Here is a 27,719-nt window from a genome sequence, read left to right as displayed (position 1 = left end):
AGGGACTAAAACTGAACACAATCCACTTATCCCACATGACGATCCACTTGTCCTGGACAATTTTAGTTTTTTCCTTCTAACCCTATAATAACCATATCTCTTATTTCTTCTATCTACAGACCCATATAAGGGCTTGTTTTCTGTGGGATCGATTTCACTTTGTAATGACACCTTTTATTTTTGCATAACACATGCTCCAAAACAAAATAAATAAATAAATATTGGTGAGATGAAATTGAAATAAAAAGAAAAGATAATTTTGCAAATTTGGGTCTTTTCTTTTTTACACCATTCACCTTGTGGTCAAACTAACTTATTTTGATACTTTAGGTCGGCTTGATTACAGCAATACCAAATTTTTATAGTTTGTCACATTTACTAATTTTGAAAAAATTCTAAACTTTAGAATTTTTTTTTTATTGCCATATTCTGACCCCTGTAACATTTTTATTTTCGGTATACTGGGTTGTATGATGGCTTATTTTTCACGGCGTAATCTGTTGTTTGTATCTGTACCATTTTGGTATTGATCGGACTTTTTTAAATCGCATTTTACTGTATTTTTTTCTGGGATATGTTATAAAAAAATGCAATTCTTTTACATTTACGTCATTAACCATATGGAATGTATAACGTTATATTTAGTGGTAAATCAGTGTTTATTAAGATTTTTACAAAGAAACAGTATACAATAGCGTAAACAATAATATTGGTCATATATGCAGGTAGCACAAAAAGGATGTATATTGGGTCGTAGTAAACACAACATAATAAAAAACAATACAGGTATTGTTTGGTATTGGTATTCAAAGTGAAGAGCAATATCACAACTCCCATCATCCACGTGTAAATAAGCATAATAGCAACCCAAGTTAGGTGTACGACCCTAGGTGGGAAACAATAGCGTATGTGACCTCAAGGAAACGAATACATAAAGAGAAGACAAAACCGAATAAGACAGAAGAAGAGGAGAAAGAGAAAGCCAGAAGGGAAAGCCAAAGGAAAACAGGAGATAGAAGAGGAAAGAATGACAGGGGAGGAAAGTGTAGGGGAAGGGAGGGGATACCATGAATGTCCATTTATCAATTCAACCTACCCAAGCCAAAAACTCCTGAGACTCTCTAAAAGAGTCCCAAGATAGCCCCACACCAATAAAGGCCTCAAGCACATCCCTGTCAGAAGCCACCATTTCCTCCATCCTACGTACTTTGTTCAAGGTCTCCACGAACTCTGCCCTGGATAGAGATTTCCAGTGCCGAGGGATCACCGCCCAAGCGGCACCAATGAAATGTCTCAGGAGACCTCTTCTGGCCCTAGGAAGAAAGCCCGGAAAAAGAGACAAGAGAGCAATTTTAGGAGATGGCAGGATGGAGTTCGAAGAGACCATGTTGTATAGGTCAAACACAGAGTCCTAAAAGGGTGAAAGAGCTGTACAGTCCCACCAAGTTTGTGCCCACCGCATTACCACAGTGCCAGTATGTGTCCAAGGCTGTCGGGAACATCTCACGCATACGAACTGGACAACGATACCACCTAAGATAGAATCTTAAAACTACATTCCTGTATGCTAGATTAAAAAGAAGCCTTATGGGGTAGTAAAAAAAATGACAAACCTTGGTGGTGAGGTCACACCCCAGTTCAGTCTCCCATTTAACTAGGTAAGGAGGTTTCACCGAGTCTTCCAAAGAACTTCGCAACAGTCCGTAAATCAAATAAATCGTATGAGGGGGGGAGAGGGAGGTAACAGAAGTGCTCAAAGGATGTAAGCGGCCTATGTAAATGTCTCTTGGGTAGCAGCGAGGAGTAAAAATACCTGAGTTTTTCATATGTGAACCAACCCCTGGGGGGTACACTAGGGAGGGAGGTCAAAGGTATTAAGGACATGGCAGACGTGACATCTCGAAGCTGGAGCCATGAGAGTGATATGTGGCCTAAAAGACCGTGGAGTTCAGTTTCGGAGGGTGGAGCCGGTTTGCTAAAAAGGAGGGATGAGGGCCAGGGTAGGAGGAAATAGCAGTAGAGCCCAATAAGGAGTCCCAAATTAAAAGATATAAGGAAGAGCAAGACTTGACTGTCAGGAGAGCAGCAGGGTGGGCGGGGGGAGAGCTCTATCTCTAAACTAACCCACTGCTTGGACTCAGCATGATGGCAGAAGTCAAGGATACAAGAGCAAACTGTAGACCAGTAATACATACGGAAGTCATGCAAAGCAGCTCTCTTTTTTTTTTTTTTAACTCTGAGCCAGCACTTGATGAAGGAGACAAGGGCCAGTACTGGACCAGATAAAGCGTATAATTAAGAATGGAACTTGGTAAGAGGCCGGAATATGGACTTGGAGGGTCTGCATCAAATAAAGAATCCGAGGGAGAATATCCATCTTGACCGCTACCATCCAAGAGAGGGGAAGAGTTTTCCAAGACAGCAGATCCCGCTCAATAATCCTCAGTAAAGGGAGATAGTTTACGTCAAATAGACCATTAAAATCTGCCAGTAGGTGGACCCCAAGATAACTTAGGGAGCGAGATTGGGTGCGTAAAGGGAATTGGGAGGAAATCCAACCAAAAAGTTCAGATGACAGAGATATATTGAGGAGTGCAGATTTGTGGGTATTAACTGTAAAATGGCTAAGATCTCCATATTCCGCGAATTCCGCTAAGAGGACGGGTAGGGAGACATGGGGGTTCACTACATATAAAAGAAGATCGTCAGCATAAAGAGATAGCTTATTGGGATGGGAGTGTAAACGAAGACCAGGAATGGAAGCATTTTGCCTCAGCGCCACCACCAGATACTCCATAGCAATCACGTAAAGAAGGGGGAGAGGGGACACCCTTGTCTGGTCCCATTGCTAATTGAGAAGGGCAAGGACAAGGTACCGTTCACTCAAACCTGTGCCGTAGCACCGCTGTATAGGGCCATGATGGGACTATGAAAACGAGGACCCATACCCAACCGGGACAATGCTAAATCTAAAAGTCCCACCCGACCCTATCAAAAGCCTTTTCGGAATCGATAGACAAACAGGTAAATTGAAGGATCTGGCAGCAGCTATGAGGGAAAATGTCTTCAGGGTATTGTCCCTGGCTTCTCTACCCAAAACAAACTTGGTCATTATGAATCAGGGAGGGAAGCAAGGGCCAAAATCTTAGAATAGATTTTAATGTCCAAATTCAATAGCGATATAGGACAATTGCTACAGGAGGCGGGATTCCTGCCAGGCTTGGGGATCACCGTGATATGGGCCATGAGAGCCTAAGGAGGGAAAGAGGCACTGTCGACAACAGAATTGAAAGCCCGCAACATAGGAGGGGTAACAAGGTCAACATACTTCTTATAGAAATGGGCCGTAAACCCATCGGGACCAGGATATTTCCTGTTTTTGAGACCCTTAATAGCCACCTGAATCTCCTCAGGCTCCAACGGACAATCAAAGCGCTCCCAACGCTTTCCGGTGGCAAAGAGGGGAGACTGTGTTTGGAAAGATACTGGTCAATCTTAGCCCGGAAAACAGAAGGGGAAAGGTCTGCATATTTATCACAATGTAGAATGTAAGGAGAAGAGGTCTTAGGATGTAGGGCCCTAGATAGCCAAGTGACACTCTTGTCCGCATATTCGTAATAGCCACGGTGTGCCCTCTCCCGATAACAGAACGACTGCTGGTCAAGACAACTGAGCAATTGCTGCCTCATGGTGGAGATCTGGGCTTGAGTGCTCTCAGAGTAAGCTCACTTATTAGACACTTCTAAGGAAGCTAAGGCTGCAAATAGAGAACTCAATTTCTGACCATTAGCTTTCTTAAGACAAGCACTGTGAGACATCAAAATGCTGCGTATCGTACATTTCAAGGCTTCCCACTGGGTGGGGGATGGAGTGGGGTCAGAGCGATGCATCTCGGAGATAGTATGAGTGACCTCAGATGAGCATAAGGTATAACGCAGCAAATTGTCATTCAGTCACCAGGAGAAGGGACCACTATCAGCAAACTGAAACCAAGCTAGGACAGGGGCGTGGTCTGACCAAAGAATGGAGTCAATTGAGGAACGGGGGGAGGCAAAGAGAAGGGAATGACTAACAAAAATAATGTCAAGCCGGCTATAGGAGTTATGGGTCGGGGAAATAATAAGTGAAGTCCTTGACCTTGGGGTGTACTACCCGCCATATATCCACCAGGCGGCGATCAAGAAGCTCCTTACAGAGTTTACGGAGTGCAGCAAAGGACAAAGAAGATTTACCGGTTAAGGAGTCAAGGGTAGGATCCCATACCCAATTGAAGTCATCACCGAGGATAATCCGCGAAGACCCAGCAAACTTATCTAGGAGACGGAGAACCTTGGAAGCAAAAGGCACTTGACCCTGGTTCGGGAGATAAACAGAGGCAACTGTGAAAAGCTGAGAGGCATAAGAAAATTGAAGAAATAAGTAACGACCCAAGGGGTCACTAGAGGATTTAAGGATAGAAGGCTGAAAGGACCTATGAAATGCTACTGAAACCCCTTTAGATTTGGATTCTACATTACTGGAGTGGAACCAGGCCGGATACTGACGGTCCTTGATAACTGGGTACGTAGAGGTCTGAAAATGAGTTTCTTGGACAAGGGCAACTGAAACCCTACGTTTATGTAAAAAAGGGAAATTTGCCAATGCTTCTTGGGCTGATTAAGCCCTTTCACGTTAAAAGTGCATACCGATAAAGGTATCCATGGTGGAGGAACAGGAGGAAGGGAAGAGGGCTAGGAGGGGGAAGGGAAGGAAGGGCAGGGGACAGGGAGGGAAGCAGAGAAAGGAGAACATAGGAAAGTAGCAGAGGCCAGCGAGAAGAGACAAGAGAGAGAGAGAGAAAAGAAGCAAGAATAGGGAAGGCAAGAACAAAAAAAAACCAAAGAGAACAATAGCCCAGAACCCAGAGGGGCAAACACTCCATTAAAGTGCAGTAGACCCATCTCTTGCAGACTACCAGCCTATTACGGACTAGGGAGAGAAAACAATAGAAAAAATAAAGAAATAACCCACCACCTTCTGCTACCACCCCCCACATAATATAACAAAAACTGGATAATATGAAGAAAAGGCACCTCAGGCAAAAAAAAGACAACACAACTTAAGATATCACTCGGTGAAATGAGAAAGGCTTCCCAGCTAGAAGCCTCTGTACTCAGCAGGCAAACATCACGCTTCATAAGAAGCTGTCTTAAAGAGAGGAGAGAGATCTGGATCAGTCCATTCAGGTGGCCAGAGAATTCATGTGAATGCATGTCGGGGTTGGCCAGTCCAGGAGAGCTACCTTGGGGAATTCCAGAGAGGCAAGGAATTTAGGAAGGTCCCCTAGATGACGGAACTCCACAGTCTTGCCTTTATAGCAAACAGACAGTTGAAAGGGGAAGCCCCATCTGTAGGAAATGTTGCATTCACAGAGCAGTTCCAATGGCATTGCTAAAGGGTGCATCTGGAAAGGTCAGGTAAGAGCATAATAGTGGCCCCATCCAAGGTCACAGGCCCATGATCTCTGGCCGCTGTCATGATCCTATCCTTTTCCTTGTAAAAATTGACCCAGCAGAGTACATCATGTGGTGGAGCATTATCAGGGGGTTTAGAGCCCAAGGAGCGATGAATGCGGTCCAGCTCAAAGGTGGTCGGGTCCTCAGCCCCCAAGAGTACAGCAAATATATTCTGAGCTGTACCGTTTAAGGCAGGGGGGAGCACCGATTCAGGGATGCCCCTCAGCCTAATGTTATTTTGCCTATGGCGATTTTCAATGTGCTTCTGCATATAAAGGAGATATGAGATCTTAGCAGAGTGTTCCTGGAGAACCTTATGATGGAGATCCAGATTATCATGAATCACCTCCTGCTGTTTATCCAGTTCCTCCATATAGTGGCCCAGGTGGCGCATTTCCCCTTTAAGAGATTCCACCTCCCGCTTCTAACTAGCTCCAAGCCTGTGCACACACTGTTCATAGTCCTTTTAAGTAGGAGTCTAAGAAAGGTGCTAAGGCATCTAAACCTTCCATCTCCAGATGATGCACTGGAGTTCACAAGGGCACACTCCATTAGGTCTATTTCTGCTTCTTTGGCAGAACGGAATTCTGTTCCTTTGGAACAAATATGTCAATCAGCAACTTGGAACTCTCCTTTAACATTCTTAAAACATTACAAAATGGATAATTTTTTGTCTAGTGAAAACTTTTTCGCTAAGACCATCTTAAATTCTGCTAGGCAGGAGAGCCCTCCCTAGGGGTTATTCTTGCTAGATCCCCACATTGTGCTGCTGAGGGATGCTAGGGAAGACTACATTTAGTAAGTTAATTTGTTTTCCCTTAGTCTCCTCAGCAGCACAAGCTTCCCTCCCTAGTTAGTTTATTTGCACTTTAGAATTTACTCACTGTCCTGATGTGAGCAGGGCGTTTTATAGCCATTGTATGGGAGGTACCTATGATCTTTTAACTTGATTTCATTTAAAAAATCCCCGGTCCTAAATAGCTCACATTGTGCTGCTGAGGAGACTAAGGGAAAACAAATTAACTTACAAAATTTAGTCTTATTGGATTCCGCATTCCCATTCAGACTTAGGAATTTTCGCTTGGGCTTTCATTTGACCTGGATAGGGGACTACGTTATAAAAGAAAACTTTTATTAACAATTGGAAACAAGTTTGGAGATGCAGTATATGATATATGTATAAACGTCAGATATCCTATGTACATGGTTTATATATATATAGATGTGTTATCTGCATCATTTATTGCTCTGAATTGGCTTCTCTTCTGTGTGAATTCTTAGATGTCTAATAAGTGTTGATTTCTGAGTAAAACATTTCTCACATTCAGAACATGAAAATGGCTTCTCTCCTGTGTGAGTTCTTAGATGTCCAACAAGTGTTGATTTCTCAGTAAAACATTTCTCACATTCTGAACATGAAAATGGCTTCTTCCCTGTGTGAGTTCTTTGATGTAGAACAAGAATTGATTTCTGAATGAAACATCTTCCACATTGTGAGCATGAATATGGCTTCTCCCCTGTGTGAGTTCTTTGATGTTGAAGAAGATCTAATTTCCGAGGAAAACATTTCCCACATTCTGAACATGAAAATGGCTTCTCCCCTGTGTGAGTTCTTTGATGTAGAACAAGACTTGATTTCTGAATGAAACATCTTCCACATTGTGAGCATGAATATGGCTTCTCCCCTGTGTGAGTTCTTTGATGTTGAACAAGATTTGATTTCTCAGTAAAACATTTCCCACATCCTAAACATGAAAATGGTTTCTCTCCTGTGTGAGTTTTTTTATGTTGAACAAGACTTGATTTCTTAGTAAAACATTTCCCACATTCTGAGCATGGAAATGGCTTTTCTCCAGTGTGAATTCTTAGATGTTCAACAAGACTTGATTTCTGAGTAAAACATTTCCCACATTGTGAACAAGAAAACGGCTTCTCCCCTGTGTGAGTTCTTTTATGTTCAGTAAGATTTAGTTTCCAAGTAAAACATTTCCCACATTCTGAGCATGAATATGGTTTCTTTCCTGTATGAGCTCGTTGATGTCCAACACCCCTTCTATGACATTTTTTTTGCTTACCATCCTGTGATGAATGAGAAGACAGGACCTGTATATAAGGATAAGATGACAGATCTTGGCTGTGAAGGGCTGAGGGTGTATCTGGGATAATGGAATGTTCTTCATATGTATCTTGTGTGATATCATCATCTGCTTTATAATCTGAAGATATAAGATTCTCCTCTGATTTCCTGGTACAAGAATCTGCAAAAAATAAAACAGATTTTAACTAGAAAATAGTGATTTGTGATATTTATTCATCAGGTCAGTATCACCCAAATTGTACAGTTTTCCTTTTGTTTTACAACTAAAATGCTTTCCAAAGGTGGATTCTGGGATTTTTTCTTCCTCCTTTGATCCCAGTTATAATACAGTGTATTTGTGTCTATTACCTCTGAGCGCCGCTTTGTCCCGTTTTCATGCCCAGGACCCACACCCGGAAATGCTGTAGAACGAGTCTTCTTATTTTACTGTTGTGTTTAACCTTTCCCAGCATTCCATGCCCAGAGAAAACAAGCGTCATAAGTCACATGGTCTCCAGGGGGCGTGGCTATGCTGCAGTGGGCTTCAGGAGTTTGGTATTTTCTTTTTGTTCATGTCATTCAGGAACTGTCCAGAGCAGGAGAGCTTCGCTTCTCGGCCTTTTGGCTAAGATGAAGAGTAGTATCTGATCTTATCAGGCAGTCCACTGGTGAGGATGGAGGAGCAGGTGTAACGGGGCGTTCCGGGGCTGGTACCACAAAACCAGCTCAATGTTTCCATCCTCGGGTGTAATGATCATGGCTGCAGGGGGTGCAACTGGGCCCGAAAGAGAAGGGGGGCTCCTCTGGGGGTCCGGGGTATATGTCTCAGCTCCTCGGGGGAGCACCGCTTCAACTGTCTCTGGTTCTGTCTCTCTGCCCTGTGATTTCCGCACCACTTGTATACAGCAGTGCTCTGGAGAAGCTAGTAATGTCTTCCAGGTACAGGCCGCACGATCAGATCATCGAGCAGCCAACACCAGGTGACATCTGCCGGAGGACACAGCCGCTCTGGGAGGGGATGATGGGGAGAGGTATTTATTTCCCACTGGCACAAACTGGGCATATACACAGTGTGGGGTGAACAGAGGGAGCAGAATAGTCTGCGGAGCACCAAAGCAGCATAGTAATAGACTCACGTCAAGGAGACAGATTATTGGCACAGCTCCCAGACGTCAGTGAGTTGCAGAGGGTGACTGTTTTGTTGGACATAGTAATAGTTTGGGGGCATAAAAGGCGACCAACTGTAGTAAGGGGACACAGAAGGGCCTGTAGTCCAACACTTACCTTGCAGCCAAAAGGACTCTAGTTAAACCACTACTTCCCCAAAAAATTGCTGCAGCTACTGACGAGAACATTTAGTATTTACTACTCACCTGTAGTAATGTCCTCCTTATACTGCTCATCACCGCTCACATCTGTCTCTTCTTCTTTTATGTCTGTAGCATTAATATAGATCAGATCTTTCCCTGTGGTAATGTCCTCCATATTCTGCTCATCAAGAGGACGGGGACACCTCTCTGGTGCTGTTCTCTTACTGGATCTGACTGTAGGGAACACATACAGAGACTGAAATCATTCTTTACATACAAATAATGAGAGGACGTGTGTATATAGTCATGTCTATTACCTGGTGATGTGAGGGGCTGCTGATCCTCCATCATGACCTGATCCTTGTACTGATCCTTGTGTCCTTCTACATACTCCCACTCCTCCATGGAGAAATAGACCGCCACGTCCTGACACCTTATAGGAACCTGACACATAATGATACAGTCATCACCCCGACCCCTCCAGTGGTGTTACTGTATAATGTCCCAGCATTCCCAGCAGTGTCACCTCTCCAGTCATCACCAGACCCCTCCATTACTGTATAATGTCCCAGCAGTGTCACCTCTCCAGTCATCACCAGACCCCTCCATTACTGTATAATGTCCCAGCATTCCCAGCAGTGTCACCTCTCCAGTCATCACCAGACCCCTCCATTACTGTATAATGTCCCATCAGTGTCACCTCTCCAGTCATCACCAGACCCCTCCATTACTGTATAATGTCCCAGCAGTGTCACCTCTCCAGTCATCACCAGACCCCTCCATTACTGTACAATGTCCCAGCATTCCCAGCAGTGTCACCTCTCCAGTCATCACCAGACCCCTCCATTACTGTATAATGTCCCAGCAGTGTCACCTCTCCAGTCATCACCAGACCCCTCCATTACTGTATAATGTCCCAGCATTCCCAGCAGTGTCACCTCTCCAGTCATCACCAGACCCCTCCATTACTGTATAATGTCCCAGCATTCCCAGCAGTGTCACCTCTCCAGTCATCACCAGACCCCTCCATTACTGTATAATGTCCCAGCAGTGTCACCTCTCCAGTCATCACCAGACCCCTCCATTACTGTATAATGTCCCAGCAGAGTCACCTCTCCAGTCATCACCAGACCCCTCCATTACTGTATAATGTCCCAGCAGGGTCACCTCTCCAGTCATCACCAGACCCCTCCATTACTGTATAATGTCCCAGCAGTGTCACCTCTCCAGTCATCACCAGACCCCTCCATTACTGTATAATGTCCCAGCAGTGTCACCTCTCCAGTCATCAGCAGACCCCTCCATTACTGTATAATATCCCAGCAGTGTCACCTCTCCAGTCATCACCAGACTCCTCCATTACTGTATAATGTCCCAGCAGTGTCACCTCTCCAGTCATCACCAGACCCCTCCATTACTGTATAATGTCCCAGTATTCCCAGCAGTGTCACCTCTACAGTCATCACCAGACCCCTCCATTACTGTACAATGTCCCAGCATTCCCAGCAGTGTCACCTCTCCAGTCATCACCAGACCCCTCCATTACTGTATAATGTCCCAGCAGTGTCACCTCTCCAGTCATCACCCCGACCCCTCCAGTGGTGTTACTGTATAATGTCCCAGCATTCCCAGCAGTGTCACCTCTCCAGTCATCACCAGACCCCTCCATTACTATATAATGTCCCAGCAGTGTCACCTCTCCAGTCATCACCAGACCCCTCCATTACTGTATAATGTCCCAGCAGTGTCACCTCTCCAGTCATCACCAGACCCCTCCATTACTGTATAATGTCCCAGCATTCCCAGCAGTGTCACCTCTCCAGTCATCACCAGACCCCTCCATTACTGTATAATGTCCCAGCATTCCCAGCAGTGTCACCTCTCCAGTCATCACCAGACCCCTCCATTACTGTATAATGTCCCAGCAGTGTCACCTCTCCAGTCATCACCAGACCCCTCCATTACTGTATAATGTCCCAGCAGAGTCACCTCTCCAGTCATCACCAGACCCCTCCATTACTGTATAATGTCCCAGCAGGGTCACCTCTCCAGTCATCACCAGACCCCTCCATTACTGTATAATGTCCCAGCAGTGTCACCTCTCCAGTCATCACCAGACCCCTCCATTACTGTATAATGTCCCAGCAGTGTCACCTCTCCAGTCATCAGCAGACCCCTCCATTACTGTATAATATCCCAGCAGTGTCACCTCTCCAGTCATCACCAGACTCCTCCATTACTGTATAATGTCCCAGCAGTGTCACCTCTCCAGTCATCACCAGACCCCTCCATTACTGTATAATGTCCCAGTATTCCCAGCAGTGTCACCTCTACAGTCATCACCAGACCCCTCCATTACTGTATAATGTCCCAGCAGTGTCACCTCTCCAGTCATCACCAGACCCCTCCATTACTGTATAATGTCCCAGCAGGGTCACCTCTCCAGTCAGCAGCTCCATCATCTTGTTGATGAGTTCTAGGATCTTCTGTTCATCCATTTCCTCATGTATCAGGGAGTGAGGTGGGGGCCCCGGGATTGGGCTCAGGGTTCTTCCCCATCTTTCACATACAGGGTCCCGACAGCGCCCACTAGAGGACTTCTTCACTACTGTGTAATCCTATGGAGTATGGAGAGACACATTAATATCACTACATACATTCCCAGAATCCCTCACCTCTCCAGTCATATCCATCTGTTATTACATAGATAAGAATGAGGTCATGTGACATCACTCCCAGAATCCCTCACCTCTGCAGTCATATCCATCTGTTATTACATAGATAAGAATGAGGTCATATGACATCACTCCCAGAATCCCTCACCTCGCCAGTCATATTCATCTGTTATTACATAGATAAGAATGAGGTCATGTGACATCACTCCCAGAATCCCTCACCTCTCCAGTCATATCCATCTGTTATTACATAGATAAGAATGAGGTCATGTGACATCACTCCCAGAATCCCTCACCTCTCCAGTCATATCCATCTGTTATTGCATAGATAAGAATGAGGTCATGTGACATCACTCCCAGAATCCCTCACCTCTCCAGTCATATCCATCTGTAATTCCATAGATAAGAATGAGGTCATGTGACATCACTCCCAGAATCTGTCACCTCTCCAGTCATATCAATCTGTAATTCCATTGATAAGAATGAGGTCATGTGACATCACTCCCAGAATCCTTCACCTCTCCAGTCATATCCATCTGTAATTCCATAGATAAGAATGAGGTCATGTGACATCACTCCCAGAATCCCTCACCTCTCCAGTCATATCCATCTGTTATTACATAGATAAGAATGAGGTCATGTGACATCACTCCCAGAATCCCTCACCTCTCCAGTCATATCCATCTGTTATTACATAGATAAGAATGAGGTCATGTGACATCACTCCCAGAATCCCTCACCTCTCCAGTCATATCCATCTGTTATTGCATAGATAAGAATGAGGTCATGTGACATCACTCCCAGAATCCCTCACCTCTCCAGTCATATCCATCTGTAATTCCATAGATAAGAATGAGGTCATGTGACATCACTCCCAGAATCTGTCACCTCTCCAGTCATATCAATCTGTAATTCCATTGATAAGAATGAGGTCATGTGACATCACTCCCAGAATCCCTCACCTCGCCAGTCATATCCATCTGTTATTACATAGATAAGAATGAGGTCATGTGACATCACTCCCAGAATCCCTCACCTCTCCAGTCATATCCATCTGTTATTACATAGATAAGAATGAGGTCATGTGACATCACTCCCAGAATCCCTCACCTCTCCAGTCATATCCATCTGTTATTGCATAGATAAGAATGAGGTCATGTGACATCACTCCCAGAATCCCTCACCTCTCCAGTCATATCCATCTGTAATTCCATAGATAAGAATGAGGTCATGTGACATCACTCCCAGAATCTGTCACCTCTCCAGTCATATCAATCTGTAATTCCATTGATAAGAATGAGGTCATGTGACATCACTCCCAGAATCCTTCACCTCTCCAGTCATATCCATCTGTAATTCCATAGATAAGAATGAGGTCATGTGACATCACTCCCAGAATCCCTCACCTCTCCAGTCATATCCATCTGTTATTACATAGATAAGAATGAGGTCATGTGACATCACTCCCAGAATCCCTCACCTCTCCAGTCATATCCATCTGTTATTACATAGATAAGAATGAGGTCATGTGACATCACTCCCAGAATCCCTCACCTCTCCAGTCATATCCATCTGTTATTGCATAGATAAGAATGAGGTCATGTGACATCACTCCCAGAATCCCTCACCTCTCCAGTCATATCCATCTGTAATTCCATAGATAAGAATGAGGTCATGTGACATCACTCCCAGAATCTGTCACCTCTCCAGTCATATCAATCTGTAATTCCATTGATAAGAATGAGGTCATGTGACATCACTCCCAGAATCCTTCACCTCTCCAGTCATATCCATCTGTAATTCCATAGATAAGAATGAGGTCATGTGACATCACTCCCAGAATCCCTCACCTCTCCAGTCATATCCATCTGTTATTACATAGATAAGAATGAGGTCATGTGACATCACTCCCAGAATCCCTCACCTCTGCAGTCATATCCATCTGTTATTACATAGATAAGAATGAGGTCATATGACATCACTCCCAGAATCCCTCACCTCGCCAGTCATATCCATCTGTTATTACATAGATAAGAATGAGGTCATGTGACATCACTCCCAGAATCCCTCACCTCTCCAGTCATATCCATCTGTTATTACATAGATAAGAATGAGGTCATGTGACATCACTCCCAGAATCCCTCACCTCTCCAGTCATATCCATCTGTTATTGCATAGATAAGAATGAGGTCATGTGACATCACTCCCAGAATCCCTCACCTCTCCAGTCATATCCATCTGTAATTCCATAGATAAGAATGAGGTCATGTGACATCACTCCCAGAATCCCTCACCTCTCCAGTCATATCCATCTGTTATTGCATAGATAAGAATGAGGTCATGTGACATCACTCCCAGAATCCCTCACCTCTCCAGTCATATCCATCTGTAATTCCATAGATAAGAATGAGGTCATGTGACATCACTCCCAGAATCCCTCACCTCTCCAGTCATATCCATCTGTAATTCCATAGATAAGAATGAGGTCATGTGACATCACTCCCAGAATCTGTCACCTCTCCAGTCATATCAATCTGTAATTCCATAGATAAGAATGAGGTCATGTGACATCACTCCCAGAATCCCTCACCTCTCCAGTCATATCCATCTGTTATTACATAGATAAGAATGAGGTCATGTGACATCACTCCCAGAATCCCTCACCTCTGCAGTCATATCCATCTGTTATTACATAGATAAGAATGAGGTCATATGACATCACTCCCAGAATCCCTCACCTCGCCAGTCATATCCATCTGTTATTACATAGATAAGAATGAGGTCATGTGACATCACTCCCAGAATCCCTCACCTCTCCAGTCATATCCATCTGTTATTACATAGATAAGAATGAGGTCATGTGACATCACTCCCAGAATCCCTCACCTCTCCAGTCATATCCATCTGTTATTGCATAGATAAGAATGAGGTCATGTGACATCACTCCCAGAATCCCTCACCTCTCCAGTCATATCCATCTGTAATTCCATAGATAAGAATGAGGTCATGTGACATCACTCCCAGAATCTGTCACCTCTCCAGTCATATCAATCTGTAATTCCATTGATAAGAATGAGGTCATGTGACATCACTCCCAGAATCCCTCACCTCGCCAGTCATATCCATCTGTTATTACATAGATAAGAATGAGGTCATGTGACATCACTCCCAGAATCCCTCACCTCTCCAGTCATATCCATCTGTTATTACATAGATAAGAATGAGGTCATGTGACATCACTCCCAGAATCCCTCACCTCTCCAGTCATATCCATCTGTTATTGCATAGATAAGAATGAGGTCATGTGACATCACTCCCAGAATCCCTCACCTCTCCAGTCATATCCATCTGTAATTCCATAGATAAGAATGAGGTCATGTGACATCACTCCCAGAATCTGTCACCTCTCCAGTCATATCAATCTGTAATTCCATTGATAAGAATGAGGTCATGTGACATCACTCCCAGAATCCTTCACCTCTCCAGTCATATCCATCTGTAATTCCATAGATAAGAATGAGGTCATGTGACATCACTCCCAGAATCCCTCACCTCTCCAGTCATATCCATCTGTTATTACATAGATAAGAATGAGGTCATGTGACATCACTCCCAGAATCCCTCACCTCTCCAGTCATATCCATCTGTTATTACATAGATAAGAATGAGGTCATGTGACATCACTCCCAGAATCCCTCACCTCTCCAGTCATATCCATCTGTTATTGCATAGATAAGAATGAGGTCATGTGACATCACTCCCAGAATCCCTCACCTCTCCAGTCATATCCATCTGTAATTCCATAGATAAGAATGAGGTCATGTGACATCACTCCCAGAATCTGTCACCTCTCCAGTCATATCAATCTGTAATTCCATTGATAAGAATGAGGTCATGTGACATCACTCCCAGAATCCTTCACCTCTCCAGTCATATCCATCTGTAATTCCATAGATAAGAATGAGGTCATGTGACATCACTCCCAGAATCCCTCACCTCTCCAGTCATATCCATCTGTTATTACATAGATAAGAATGAGGTCATGTGACATCACTCCCAGAATCCCTCACCTCTGCAGTCATATCCATCTGTTATTACATAGATAAGAATGAGGTCATATGACATCACTCCCAGAATCCCTCACCTCGCCAGTCATATCCATCTGTTATTACATAGATAAGAATGAGGTCATGTGACATCACTCCCAGAATCCCTCACCTCTCCAGTCATATCCATCTGTTATTACATAGATAAGAATGAGGTCATGTGACATCACTCCCAGAATCCCTCACCTCTCCAGTCATATCCATCTGTTATTGCATAGATAAGAATGAGGTCATGTGACATCACTCCCAGAATCCCTCACCTCTCCAGTCATATCCATCTGTAATTCCATAGATAAGAATGAGGTCATGTGACATCACTCCCAGAATCTGTCACCTCTCCAGTCATATCAATCTGTAATTCCATTGATAAGAATGAGGTCATGTGACATCACTCCCAGAATCCCTCAACTCTCCAGTCATATCCATCTGTTATTACATAGATAAGAATGAGGTCATGTGACATCACTCCCAGAATCCCTCACCTCGCCAGTCATATCCATCTGTTATTACATAGATAAGAATGAGGTCATGTGACATCACTCCCAGAATCCCTCACCTCTCCAGTCATATCCATCTGTTATTACATAGATAAGAATGAGGTCATGTGACATCACTCCCAGAATCCCTCACCTCTCCAGTCATATCCATCTGTTATTGCATAGATAAGAATGAGGTCATGTGACATCACTCCCAGAATCCCTCACCTCTCCAGTCATATCCATCTGTAATTCCATAGATAAGAATGAGGTCATGTGACATCACTCCCAGAATCTGTCACCTCTCCAGTCATATCAATCTGTAATTCCATAGATAAGAATGAGGTCATGTGACATCACTCCCAGAATCCCTCACCTCTCCAGTCATATCCATCTGTTATTACATAGATAAGAATGAGGTCATGTGACATCACTCCCAGAATCCCTCACCTCTCCAGTCATATCCATCTGTTATTATATAGATAAGAATGAGGTCATGTGACATCACTCCCAGAATCCCTCACCTCTCCAGTCATATCCATCTGTTATTGCATAGATAAGAATGAGGTCATGTGACATCACTCCCAGAATCCCTCACCTCTCCAGTCATATCCATCTGTAATTCCATAGATAAGAATGAGGTCATGTGACATCACTCCCAGAATCTGTCACTTCTCCAGTCATATCAATCTGTAATTCCATAGATAAGAATGAGGTCATGTGACATCACTCCCAGAATCCCTCACCTCTCCAGTCATATCCATCTGTTATTACATAGATAAGAATGAGGTCATGTGACATCACTCCCAGAATCCCTCACCTCTCCAGTCATATCCATCTGTTATTATATAGATAAGAATGAGGTCATGTGACATCACTCCCAGAATCCCTCACCTCTCCAGTCATATCCATCTGTTATTACATAGATAAGAATGAGGTCATGTGACATCACTCCCAGAATCCCTCACCTCTCCGGTCATATCATCTGTTATTACATAGATAAGAATGAGGTCATGTGACATCACTCTCAGAATCCCTCACCTCTCCAGTAAGCCGGAAGAGTATCTGTAGGGTGTGGTTTATGATCCTGTCGGCCATCTTGTTCCTGTCTCTCTCCATGGTTGATGGGTCATCCAGGAGAATTCTCTTATATAGAAGATATCAGCAGAGGATCCTGGATTGGGGAAACCTGAAGGGAAGAAGAGGAGACGATGATAAATGGCGGCTGCTAATAGAAAGAACAACAGACGGAGAAAGAGACAAATACACAGAAAGTTCTGGATCTTGTGATCAATGAGAAAAACCCATAAGAAGTGATGAGGCCGAGATATAATCTATGGAGCCTCCTCATCTGACCCGAATATACAAACTATGTGGGAGATTTATCAAAACCTGCCCATAGCAACCAATCAGATCACTTCTTTAATTTTTAACAAGGCCTCTGCAAAGTGAAAGCAATCTTGTTGGTTGCTATGGGCAAATTTTCATCTGGACAAGTTTTGATAAATCTCCCCCATTATACATATAAACACACCTACCTGTATCTGTAGAGGAGCCGTGTACAGGACCTGCGATGATGTCACCGTCATGTGATCAGTCACATGGAGGAGGAGGAGTCACATGATCAGGGGCTGCTGCTCTAGGCTCATCTGCTCAGTGTATGCAGGACTCTGCTGTGCTGGTTGTGATCGCTGCTGGATGAGCTGAAGTTATGTGTATGCAGCAGAGCTGTGTGTGTGTGATGTGCGTGGTGCAGAGCTGTGTATGTGTGTGTTATATATGTCTGCAGCAGAGCTGTGTGTAATGTGCATGTAGCTGAGCTGTATGTGTACACAGTAGAGCTGTATATGTGTAATGTGCATGTAGCTGAGCTGTATGTGTACACAGTAGAGCTGTATATGTGTAATGTGCATGTAGCTGAGCTGTATGTGTACACAGTAGAGCTGTATATGTGTGTAATGTACATGTAGCTGAGCTGTATGTGTACACAGTAGAGCTGTATATGTGTAATGTGCATGTAGATGAGCTGTATGTGTACACAGTAGAGCTGTATATGTGTGTAATGTACATGTAGCTGAGCTGTATGTGTACACAGTAGAGCTGTAGATGTGTAATGTACATGTAGCTGAGCTGTATGTGTACACAGTAGAGCTGTATATGTGTAATGTGCATGTAGCTGAGCTGTATGTGTACACAGTAGAGCTGTGTGTAATGTACATGTAGCTGAGCTGTATGTGTACACAGTAGAGCTGTATATGTGTAATGTACATGTAGCTGGGCTGTATGTGTACACAGTAGAGCTGTATATGTGTAATGTACATGTAGCTGAGCTGTATGTGTACACAGTAGAGCTGTATATGTGTAATGTGCATGTAGCTGAGCTGTATGTGTACACAGTAGAGCTGTATATGTGTAATGTACATGTAGCTGAGCTGTATGTGTACACAGTAGAGCTGTATATGTGTAATGTACATGTAGCTGAGCTGTATGTGTACACAGTAGAGCTGTATATGTGTAATGTACATGTAGCTGAGCTGTATGTGTACACAGTAGAGCTGTATATGTGTAATGTACATGTAGCTGAGCTGTATGTGTACACAGTAGAGCTGTATATGTGTAATGTACATGTAGCTGAGCTGTATGTGTACACAGTAGAGCTGTATATGTGTAATGTACATGTAGCTGAGCTGTATGTGTACACAGTAGAGCTGTATATGTGTAATGTGCATGTAGCTGAGCTGTATGTGTACACAGTAGAGCTGTGTGTAATGTGCATGTAGCTGAGCTGTATGTGTACACAGTAGAGCTGTATATGTGTAATGTGCATGTAGCTGAACTGTATGTGTACACAGTAGAGCTGTATATGTGTAATGTACATGTAGCTGAGCTGTATGTGTACACAGTAGAGCTGTATATGTGTAATGTACATGTAGCTGAGCTGTATGTGTACACAGTAGAGCTGTATATGTGTAATGTGCATGTAGCTGAGCTGTATGTGTACACAGTAGAGCTGTATATGTGTAATGTGCATGTAGCTGAGCTGTATGTGTACACAGTAGAGCTGTATATGTGTAATGTACATGTAGCTGGGCTGTATATGTGTAATGTGCATGTAGCTGAGCTGTATGTGTACACAGTAGAGCTGTGTGTAATGTACATGTAGCTGAGCTGTATGTGTACACAGTAGAGCTGTGTGTAATGTACATGTAGCTGAGCTGTATGTGTACACAGTAGAGCTGTATATGTGTAATGTACATGTAGCTGAGCTGTATGTGTACACAGTAGAGCTGTATATGTGTAATGTGCATGTAACTGAGCTGTATGTGTACACAGTAGAGCTGTAATGTATCTGTAGCTGAGTTGTATGTGTACAAAGTTGGCATTAGCCAGTGTACAGCAGGCGGCGGACTAATGTTACTTAATGTTTCTTGTAGTAGTCAGCGTACAGCAGTGGTGGTGGTGGTAGTAGTGTCTAAAGAAGATTTATAGTCCTCGCTGATCCATGCCTGATAGATTATTTTCTGAGCACACGACAGGTGTCCCTGATTAGCTGCCAATTCCTCAGCTAATAATCACACTGCTGCACTAGGAAATCTTTCACTGCTTTGTGCTGCTGGTACCGGCAGTCCAACATGTGTTATGTAGAGTTCCACAGAGTTAGAACATTGCAAATGAGGCGGTGTGGAGGTAGACCATTTCTCTATCGGCTCCATTGGGGGACACAGACCATTGGGTGTATGCTGCTGTCACAAGGAGGCTTGACACTATGGCAACAAGAAAAGTCGGCTCCTCCCAGCAGGGTGTACCCGCCCACAGGCACCTGAGGTAATCTGTTTTAGCTTAGTGTCTGAGGAGGTGGACATGGTGTGGAGTTCTCTCTAGACCAGGTCTTATGTTTTATTATTTTCCTAGTGAGGGATGTGTTAGTTTTTTATTCCGTTTTCTTTCCTGTTTTCTGGTGGGGACACAGGAACTGCTGCTCACGGTTTCCCCATAGCGATTGAGGGGGCACAGACATTGCGTATATGTACTGTTCACCCCCTCTTGCCATTGGTCAGCGCCTGGGGTTGTACCTCATGGGTCCGGGTCTCCCTACCTCCTTGCTCGCCTCGCTCGCACATGGTAGCTCAGCGTGATGCAGGTGACAAAAAGCTGACTGAAAGCTTCATAGAAGACTTCATTGGTAAGTTCTTCTGACTGAGGTGAGTATTTTTCCCTTTCTCCCTTAGGTGCAGATTTGCAATCTCTGGAGACCCTCAGTTTTTGGCCCACCTTTCTCAGGGTCTAATGGGGCTGGCCTGGACAGGGGGTCTCTTTATTACTGGGGTGAGCAGTTTGGGGAACACCTTACTTCACATTTCATTCAAACAGATGTGGGCGTTTTACTTTAAGCGGCTAACAGCCGCGGCGTTCTTTTATCTGGGCTCACGGAGCACCGTCTTACTTTCACTTTCGGCAGCAGACTGCTGCCGGCGGCGTCTCGCCCGCTCAGTTTCCCGCGAGCGCATATGCGAATGACATGTGCGCTCGGGCAAGGAACGGGCGCCGTTACTGTGTTTCTTGTTGAAATTTCGGCGGCCGGGGCGCTTTAGCTCCGCCCACCCAGGACCGCCGGAGCGTCTAGGGGCGCGAACTGACCACCAATTAGCGCTGTGCATGCGATTATGATGGCAGGGGCCAATCAGCAGTGCCCCTGCTTCTGGCACGCCTCTCTCTTGCTATTGGCCGTCATTTCTCCCTTCTCTATCTACACTACAGCGGAGTTCTCTTCACAGCAGCTGCCCTGGGGACACAGACTTGGGTGAGTGAGTTCTTTTTTCACAATGTCCGTGCCCAGAACTGTTCCTCCCTCTAAACAGACAACTGGAACGTTAGTTTCCCATTTTGTCTGTAAAAGCTGTAACTCCAAAATGCCCAGTTCTGCTGAACCCACTTGCTCTGCCTGCTCCACTGCTCCCCCAGACCCAGCTGCTATTCTACCCTGGTTGTCTTCCAGACCCGGTGGGTTCGGCCACCCCTCCAGCCTGGGTTCTCTCCCTCCCCCAGTCTATATCCGACTTGGCTCAGGTCTCCCGTTACATGGTGACTGCATTGGAGAGGCCCTTCCGGCCCTCCGGAGGGTCCCGCGCTCCCCCTATACTGACACTCTCGCAGCGTCATAGGGGTGTTTTTCATCTGACTCATCCTCCGAGTCTTCTGGCAGGCATGGGCGTTCCCTTCACAGGCATCGCCCCGTTACTCCACCCTGTAGCAAGTGTCTCTCCCATAGAGGATGCTCCCATGGTCGCCGCTCTGGCTCTCCAGACCCGCATACCAGGTCCGTCTCCCACTCTTCCAGGGCCACTGGAGGATGAAGTTTCCGATTCGGCCTCTGATACAGAGGACCGCACGGATATGTCGTACATGGTGCACTCATTGGTCTCGGCCATAAGAGACACCTTCCATCTAGAGGTCCCAGGAACTTCGAACGTGGCTCCAGAAGTTTCCTCTCATCGTGCCCGACCTCTTCCAGGGCTGCCTTACCTCATTCCCATTCACCTGGGGAACTTGTGGATGAGGTTTCTGATTCGGCCTCCGATTCAGAGGACCGCACGCATATGCCTGATGTGGTGTACTCATTGGTTCGGCCATAAGAAACACCTTCCATCTAAAGGACCCAGGAACTTCGGATGTGGCTCCAGAAGTCTCCTTTTTTCATGCCCGACCGGCACCCAAGACCTTCAGCTCTCACGCTGAATTTTACGCCCTGCTGGTATCCGCCTGGAGCCACCCTGACAAGAACTTTCAGGAAACAAAGAAGGTTCAAGCGCAGTATCCCTTCGCCAAGGACCTCATTGCTCGGTGGACCTCCTCTCCAACTGTGGATCTGCCGGTCTCCCGCCTCTCTAAGGTGCCTACCTGGCCGTTGGCTGATGCGGCTGCTTTCAAGGGTCCAGCAAACATGAAGGTGGAGACTTTGGCAAACTTTGTCTTTGAGACAGCAGGATCTTCCTGCTTTTGCTTCAGCCTGGGTGTCAAGGGCACTTTCTGTATGGTCTCCCATCTCCGCCAGGGTAGTCTTCAAGATCCCTCTGGAGGATTGATTTAATCTAGCTCTCCGATGCTCCGCAGCTGGAGATTTTCTGTGTTCTGCTTCCATGCGCAGCCACTTTGCTGCCTTTGCCACATGCTACCTGGTAGCCACTGTCCCTCCATGTGGCTTAAAGCCTGGAATGTGGACACCGCCTTCAGGAAGTGAGGCGACGGGCGGAAAAGAGTTCTTTATTACCTCTGGATAAGGCTCACAGAACCGCTTTCCGTCGTAAGTCCTCCTTCGGGTTCTACGGACCTTTGGTGCCACCAAAGGGTACCAACAAAGGGTCCAGACGGGCGCCTTCACGGGAATAGGGCTCCCTCCTTCCGGACCTGTCCCTCCCGGAGGTCAGCTATCCGTTCCGGACGTTTTGCGGCCCCATCAGGCACCCGTAGGCCTTCCTTGGTCTGAAGGGTCGCCCCCCACCCAACAACCTTTCTTGGGTTTTTGGTCGCCTCTTACTCTTCTGGGATGCCTGGACCACGCACATTCAGGATCCAGCTCCTTTTTTATCCAGGGAGTAATTGTCCAGGTTCCTTCAGGGGAATGTTTTCGAGGTTTATTCCAACCTCTTTGTGGTCCCCAAGAAAGGCGTTTATGTTCGCCCAATCTTGGTTCTCGAGTATCTCAGCCAGCATCTTCTGCTTTCCCATACCGAGTGGAGTCTCCTCGTTTGGTGCTGGCGTCCCTGGTTCATGGGGAATTTCCGTTCCTCGGTGGACATCAAGGATGCCTGCCTCCACATCTAATTGTTTCCCAGTCATCAGAGGTACCTCCGCTTTGCAGTTCCGGACGGTCATTTTCTATTGTGGCTCTCCATTTCGGTCTGACCACTTCTCCACGGACCTTTAACAAAGTCCTGACGCCTGTGATAGCCCTTTTATGGAAAACAGTTTCTGTGATTCCTTACTTGGACGACCTACTGATCAGAGCTCCAGCCAGGGCCCAGATCCTGGAGAGTCTTAGTCTCAACCTCCAGACCTTGTCTCACTTCGGTTGGATGGTCAATCGGGACAAGTCCAACCACTCTCCTCGGGCTCCAGTTCGACGCGGCCTCTGTCCGCTTTCAACTCCGCCGACCAATCGGCTGACTTTCTTATCAAGAGTCCGATGACTTCGGCACCCTGCCCCAGTTTCCATTCGCTTTTGCATGGATGTCCTGGGTCGGTTAGCGGCGGCCGTGCCATTTGCACAGTTTCATCACCGACCTCTTCAACTGGTGATTCTCTTCCGGTGGGACAGGTCTCCATTGTCTCTCGACCGCAAGATCGTTCTCTCTCGACAATCTTGTCGATCCCTTCTTTGGTGGCTTCGTTACCCCCTGATTTTTCGGAGGCGCTCCTTCCTGACTCTCCCTGCCAGTCTGTTGGGCTGGGGAGGTGTTTTCAAGGACCGGCCGGTCTGGGGCCTTGGTCCCTCGAGAAGCCCTTTTCCCCTACCACATGTTGGGGCCTAGGGCAATCCTTTCTTTGCTTGCTTCTTGGGAAATTCCCTTCTGGGCGGAACTCAGCGCTCTTCATGCCGAGTGTCTCTGAGATGTGGTCTTTCTCAGACGGTCCTCAGCCGTCCAAGGCAAGTGGTCCCTACATCCGGAGGTGTTTGCAGTGATCTGCAACCTCTGGGGTGCTCCAGGCGTGGACCTCTGAACGTCCCGCCACAACCAAGCGTTCCTCTCTTGGTCGGGCTTTGCCCTACCTTATCTGTTTATTGGTCGGGCTTTGCCCTACCTTATCTGTTTCCTCCCCTTCCTCTCTTTTTGGGGTCCTGAGGAACCTCACAACAGAGGACGTTTCCACCATTCTCGTGGCCCAGACTGGCCCCGGCAGGCGTGGTACGTCGTCGTGGTCAGGCTTCTCTACTTAACGCTGCACCTTCCCTATCGTCCAGACCTCCTATATCAGGTGTCCTGTGCCACCCCTATTTGCCGTCTCTGCTTTTGACGGCGTGGTGGTTGAGACAGCGGTTCTGAGGACCCACGGTTTCTCTTCCCAAGTGGTTCGCACCATGCTGAGGGTTCACAAGCCTTCCTCTGCAAAGATTTACCACCATACCTGGCGGTCTTATTTCTGTTGGTGTGAAACTCAGCCTTTTTCTCCAGTCGTGGTTGGCTTTCAGCTCCCTTAGGGGTCAAAGGTTCGACCGTTTCCATTCTTTTTCAACGTTCTCTGGCGTTCAATTATCATGTCCGAACCTAGTTCAGGGAGTGGCACAAGCTGCCTCTCCTTATCGGTCCCCTTTTTTCCCTTGGAACTTGCACTTGGTCTTAGATGCCCTGCAAGGCCCTCCTTCTGAACCTCTCAGGGACATTTCTCTTTGCCTCCTTCCCCTGAAGGTGGCGTTCCTTATTGCTCTTCCCTCTGTTAGGAGGATGTCAGAGCTGGCAACTCTCTCCTGCCATTCTCCCTTCCTGGTTGTATTCCAGGACAAGTTTTGTTTTCCGTCCAGGTCCGTCCTTCGTACCTGATATGGTTTTGGCTTTTTCATCTCAATGAGAACATCGTCCTACCGTCCTTTTGTCCGGCCCCTTCTCATCCCTGGAAGCATTTGTTCCACAACCTGTTGTGGTCGTTGGACAAGACAACCATTTTGGGAGCTTACCGCTGCAAGGGGAAGATCCCACCCTTCATGGTTTTGGCTCATTCCACCCGTTTTTCGGGGCATCCTGGGCCCTCCACTACGTGGCTTCGGCATTGCAGTTCTGTAAGGCGTCCGCGTGGTCATCTTTGCACTCTTTCTCAAGGTGCTACCAGATTCATACCTTTGCATCAGTTGATGCTACTCTGGGCTGTAAGATGTTGCAGACGGCGGTGGTCCCACCGTCCACCTGTCTGATTCCTTACCCATCCAAGGGACGGCTTTGTTACGTCCCATGGTCTGTGTCCCCCAATGGAGCCGATAGAGAAAAGGAGATTTTTTTTATGCTTACCGTAAAATCTTTCTCGAAGGATCCATTGGGGGACACAGCTCCCACCTTTTTTTCTGGTGTTCCTATTTCAGTTATCTGTCCGAAGGTGTGTTCAGTTGCCTTTTCTTCTGATTGCTCGGACAGTTTGTGGTTTTCTCTTGACCTGTCGGTCTTGTCCTATTGCTCTGGGACTCAAAGTGATTACCTCAGGTGCCTGTGGGCAGGTATACCCTGCTGGGAGGAGCCAACTTTCTTGTTGCCATAGTGTCAAGCCTCCTAGTGACAGCAGCATACACCCCATGGTCTATGTCCCCCAATGGATCCTTCGAGAAAGAAATTTTATGGTAAGCATAAAAAATCTCCTTATTGGCGCTGCAGGTCAAGGAAGGCATGTTTTAATGCATATGAACGACTGAATGCACACTTTCCTGCACATATCCAGCACGTTACAAGTTTTCAAGAAACGTTAGATGAGGATATTTAGCACGTGTGTTATTCCAACAAGATGGAGAACTTGATTTACACACAGTGGTAAACTCCCCCCAATGATACCAGAAATCACCTAAATGATTCTGATTAGAACTTTTTATACCCCTGCATGTTCCAGACACACAAGGTGACGCACCCAGGATACAATGATAGGATCATTTCTGGCACCTGTAGCTTCTTACATTATAATTCATGTCTATGTATAAATAGTCAATGGCGGTTATTTACTAAAATGATCCCAACAGTTTTTTATCGGGTTTTGCTCCCAAACTGTGTTGTTCATTTCGTGCTCCAGAATTTTATTGGTCACAAATTCTGACGCAGACACAATTTGTGGCACATTTTGGTGCATAACCTGACAAAACAGGTTGGGTTTACAATAGTAAATCAGGGCTATTATGTTTAGATACTCATGTGAGAACTGTGCCTTCATGCTGCCGGGAGAGCTGGTAAGGGAGCAGTGAATATAGATGAGGAAGGTGTGTGCGGCTTCAGCCAATCAGGGATGTTCACACCCTTCACTGCTTTAAAGGAGTTATCCAGGGAAAAACTTTTTTTTTTATATATCAACCAGTTCATATATAAAAAAAAGTTTTTTCCTGGAATGCCCCTTTAAGCTCCCTTTCAGCTGTAGTACTGCAATTCTGTGACATCCCAGGCCCATAATGGTCACTACAACTGAGAATAACAGGCTGACATGCTCATTTAGCTGAACTGCTCTATGCTTCCGGAGTAGAGAAAAACCAGGTACTGAAAATAACTGAGTTTCGGCACCTCAGGTCATCACTCCCTTTACACTCGCTTTTAGACCCTCCCAGCCTCATGGGAGGGAACAGGGACCCGGAGGGAACAGGTCACATCAGGGGAGCTGTTGAGCTGGTTATGTAACACCAGCCTCCTCCATGCAGCACCCATCCCCACCAGTGTTTTCCATCCACCAGCGGGAAATTATAAGAACAGATACTGCACTTGATCTAAGCCAAAAGGCCTAGAAGTGACCAAGAAAGTTTTCACTGCAACTGCTGGAAGATTTGTTCAAGATACAAAGTTAAACCGAACAGGTGAAATACCAGCGGCTCCTGAATATGACACTGCGGTTGTATCATGGAGAACAATAGGATGATACTGGAACAGAAATTATCTGCACGGTGGAGATACCAGAGAGAACCTTCACTGCGCCAATGTCACAAAATGCCCAGATACAATATGCCGGACAACACCGTGAAGTAGATGGTGCTGCCGATGTATTCTGCTAGTTTACCGGGTCTGATTGAGATAAATGGGTGATTATTATCTGGATGGGCCAATTACTGCCCCCTTTAGGTTGTGTTCACACACTGCAGTACTGTTGCGGTACTTTAAAGGGGTACTCCGCTTCTAGACATCTGATCCACTATCCAAAGGATAGGGGATAAGATGTCATATCGCGGGAGGCCTGCTGCTGGGGAGCCCCGGGATCTCGGCTGCAGCACCCCGCTTTCGTTACTGCACAGAGCAAACTCGCTCTGTGCGTAATGACTGGCGATACAGGGACCGGAGCATCGTGATGTCACGGCTCTGCCCCCTCACGACATCACGGCCTGCCCCCTTAATGCAAGTCTGTGGGAGGAGGCGTGATGGCCGCCACACCCCCTCCCATAGACTTGTATTGAGGGGTGGAGCCGTGACATCACGATGCTCCCGCCCCTGTATCGCCCGTCATTACGCACAGAGCCCCCCCCCTTCACCCCTTAATCAGACCCTCCCCCCTTCACCAGTCCCCATAATCAGACTTAAGTTTGCAGTATAAGTCCCCGCACATTAGGTGGGCAGTACAGTTCCCCCACACTAGGTGGGCAGTACAGTTCCCACACATTAGGTGGGCAGTACAGTTCCCCCACACTAGGTGGGCAGTACAGTTCCCACACATTAGGTGGGCAGTACAGTTCCCACACATTAGGTGGGCAGTACAGTTCCCCCACATTAGGTGGGCAGTACAGTTCCCCCACATTAGGTGGGCAGTACAGTTCCCCCACATTAGGTGGGCAGTACAGTTCCCCCACATTAGGTGGGCAGTACAGTTCCCCCACATTAGGTGGGCAGTACAGTTCCCCCACATTAGGTGGGCAGTACA

General features: G+C 46.1%; 1 protein-coding gene and 1 pseudogene across 1 annotated transcript in view; both read right to left on the bottom strand.

Annotated features, from left to right (window-relative positions):
• Positions 1-651: 651 nt before the first annotated feature.
• LOC130308049 (zinc finger protein 420-like) overlaps positions 652-27,719 on the bottom strand; it is a 125,091-nt gene continuing 98,023 nt past the window's right edge. The window contains exon 13 of the mRNA XM_056552233.1: positions 652-7,450. Coding sequence (XP_056408208.1) covers positions 6,732-7,450 — 719 coding nt within the window. The 3' untranslated portion in view covers positions 652-6,731. The remainder of the gene's footprint in view (positions 7,451-27,719) is intronic.
• On the bottom strand, positions 26,529-26,605 carry LOC130344696 (U2 spliceosomal RNA; annotated as a pseudogene).

The sequence above is a fragment of the Hyla sarda genome, chromosome 1, assembly GCF_029499605.1.
Source record: "Hyla sarda isolate aHylSar1 chromosome 1, aHylSar1.hap1, whole genome shotgun sequence".
NCBI lineage: Eukaryota > Metazoa > Chordata > Amphibia > Anura > Hylidae > Hyla > Hyla sarda.
Note: the sequence above shows the minus strand (reverse complement) of the source record. Positions and strands in the feature narration are given on the sequence as shown.